This window comes from Otolemur garnettii, unplaced genomic scaffold (genome assembly GCF_000181295.1).
Source record: "Otolemur garnettii isolate 467f Iridium unplaced genomic scaffold, OtoGar3 scaffold00045, whole genome shotgun sequence".
Classification (NCBI taxonomy): domain Eukaryota; kingdom Metazoa; phylum Chordata; class Mammalia; order Primates; family Galagidae; genus Otolemur; species Otolemur garnettii.
Window position 1 is genome coordinate 1,007,329 of NW_003852440.1, and position 3,241 is coordinate 1,010,569.

General features: G+C 42.8%; 1 protein-coding gene across 1 annotated transcript in view; it reads left to right on the forward strand.

Annotated features, from left to right (window-relative positions):
* IARS2 (isoleucyl-tRNA synthetase 2, mitochondrial) overlaps positions 1 to 3,241 on the forward strand; it is a 68,129-nt gene that overhangs the window by 57,493 nt on the left and 7,395 nt on the right. Inside the window, exon 13 of the mRNA XM_003791001.3 lies at positions 2,700 to 2,826. Within this exon, the coding sequence (XP_003791049.1) occupies positions 2,700 to 2,826 (127 nt within the window). The remainder of the gene's footprint in view (positions 1 to 2,699; positions 2,827 to 3,241) is intronic.

Genomic DNA, 3,241 nt, shown 5'->3' on the forward strand with positions numbered 1-3,241 from the left:
TGGTGATATTTGGGAAATATTCTTTTATAATATTCTCTAGTGTGGCTTCCATTCCTGTGGGGCATTCTTCTTCCCCTTCTGGGATACCTATAACTCATATGTTTGAATACTTCGCAAAGTCCCATAATTCTGTCAATGTGAATGTTCTGCTTTCTCTCTCTTCTTTTCTGCTTCTTTAACTATCCAAGTTATCTCAAGAGCTTTGTCCTCTACCTCTAAGGTTTTTAAATTTTTTTTTGAGACAGAGTCTCACTGTGGTTCCCTCGGTAGAATGCAATGGTATCACAGCTCACAGCAACCTCAAACTCTTGAGCTTAAGGGATTCTCTTGCCTCAGCCTCCCAAGTAGCTCGGACTACATGCACTCACCACAATGCCCAGCATTTTTTGTTGTCGTTGTTTGGCATGCGTGGGCAGGATTTGAACCTGCCAGCTCTGGTGTATGTGACTGGCGCACTAGCCACTGACCTACAGGCGCTGAGCCTACCTCTGAGATTCTTTCTTCTGCATGGTCTAATCTGTTCTTGATACTTTCTGTTGCATCTTTAAGTTCCTAATTGACTGTTTCAGTTCCTTTCCATATTCTTCATATCATTCATTTCTTATTTGATTCTGTTTTTGTATTTCCTTTTGGTTATTTTCCACTTTCTCAGTAATTTCCTTCATTGTTTTTTGGTTATTTTCTACTTTCTTAGCAATCCTTCATTGTTTTTATCATCTATATTTTAAATTCGCCTTCTGTCATTTCTAACATATCTTTATAGGTAGAATCCTCTGCACTAGCTACCTCATGGTCCTTTGTGGGGTTGCTCTGGACCTATTTGTCATGTTGCCAGGATTTTTCTGCTGATTTTTCCTCACGAGTGTTTTTTTTTTTTAATCTGTTTCCTTGCCCTAATTTTCCAAGAGGAAACCCTTCCTCTTGTTCTTTATGTTACTGTGCCTCTGGCCTAAGGTTTTGTTGAGTCCTTTTGTACAGGACCAAAAGGATGAGAAGATTGAAGAGCAAGAAGGAAAAAAAAAATTTGGAAAAAAGAAAAAGGAGGGGTTGAGTAAAAGGGAATATTAATCAAAAGAATAGAGGCACAGAAAGAGGGAGACCGGAGTAATAAAGGTGTACAGTAGGGTACTTTGACCCACACATTAAAAACTCCCAACATTTGGGGGTGCTATGTTGGGTGGTTCCCTTGAGTTCAGCAGCTCTTTGCCAGCTTGAGCAGACATAGTACCTCACATCCACCCAATAGAGAGAAAAGACAAAAATACTATAAACCAAACCCCCCAAAACAAACAGAAAACATTACATGATAAAATTGGGGGAAAAAACCAAGTAACAGGGGCAAAAGCACTAGCAAAAATGAAGGTCTTATTATTAAAGAAGGCAACAATGGAAAATGAAGAAAGAAATAAAAAAGTCTCTGGGAAAAATGTTGAAATTAAGAGAACAAAAAACAAGGGTGGCACCTGTGGCTCAAGGAGTAGGGTGCCGGCCCCATATGCCAGAGGTGGTAGGTTCAAACCTAGCCCTGGCCAAAGAAAAAAAACAAAGCAGTGAATATATCTTGCTGTATATTGTCTGGGCAACACATGATCCTCTGGGGTATGAGGTGCTAATCACACTGCTGATACCACTGTATGAGACAGAGACTGGAGGCCTCTGCTGACTTCTTTGCCCTCTACCCTCACAAAGTTCAGAGTCTGAATCTCTCCTTACCCTGCTTAAAAGACACTTTAAGTCTTTAACCTTGGCTAAGCAGAAGTTTTCCCAGGAAAGCATTTGTTGCTGGGATCTCTCCTGAAGTGGCTGTCTGCTTATCTGGTGCACCAAAAGTAGCCTTACTCTATGCCTCTGAGGGCCGAGGCTGCAAGGCAATCCTCTTACTGCCAAACACTGAAAGCTCCGCTCTTCTTTGGCATCTCAGTCCTGGCCTTTGGCATTGCTCACAGTCACTAGATCACTTGCCCAAGTTCTCCCAGCCCAAGCTTCACTCTGCAACCCTGAGGGCAGAGCCTGCAGGGACATTTCTCCCACAATGGCTGCGCAAGGCCTACAGCCAAACAGTGTTTAGCTCTGTTAGGGCCCAGTGGCAGTCCGGGGCCCAGTGGCAGTCCGGGACCCTGAACAATGCTTAAAGTCACCCGCACTCTCGCCCAAGTTTTCTCAAGGTAATTCAGCTGAGTGCCCAAGTCCAATAAAAGAAAACAGCCCCCAGGAAAGGCCTTCCCTGTCTGCAGTCTCACTGCTGCGGCAGCCTCAGACCGAATGCAGCCACTTTCCACTTCTCCAATGCTTTTGTCCTCCTGGGGTCCAGAAGTCTCACACTGTCTCACTGCATCCCTAAAGGGATGTTTCTGAGCAGAGCCCACAGCCAGAGATGGCCTGGAGTCTTCTCTCTCTGGTGTCACCACGCCTGGTTACAAAGAAGCTGCTACTCGGCCACCATCTTGCTCCCTTCCCTCAGGTGATTTATTTTCTTGCCTCAGCCTCTCGAGTAGGTGGGACCATATGTGCCCACCACAACACCTGGCTATTTTCAGAGGTGGGGTCTTGCTGTAGCTCAGGTTGGTCTCAAACCTGTGAGCTCAAGCAGTCCACGTGCCTTGGCCTCCCAGAGTCCTAGGATTATAGGTGTGAGCCACCACGCCAGGCCTCATACATTGTTCTTAACTGCATTCTTTTTCTCACTATGAATAGCTTAGAAATACACTCCGCTTTCTTTTGGGAAACGTGACTGATTTCAATCCAGAGACGGACTCCATCCCTGTTAAAAACATGTATGTCATAGACCAGTATATGCTACACTTACTGCAGGACTTAGCAAACAAGGTGAGTATGAATTAGTAAGCTTTTGGAAACTAGGATTTTCAGCACTATTGTATGTTAAAATTTTAGTTCATGTAAATAGAACAATACTTGCTAGAAATAGTAGCTATAACTCTTGAGAAAAGTTATATTCTGCACATTTTCAGGTTGGCCTTAGGTTTAAGTGTTACCTTTCTTAGGTTTTCAAAAGACTTAAGGAAATAGCTGATGGAAACAGTAGGCCCAGGCTTCCCTTTGACAAGAGTTTTCTCTTATTATGAGCTTTATTTCTCCAACAACAAAGAATAGAGTTATACTTTATTTATTGGTAGATATGCCCTTTATAATAAAGTATAGATAGAACTGAAAGGACTTCTTATGTGTCTTATACTTGCTCATTTATATGTAGGCACAAATAATTTGTATTTTCTCAAAATTA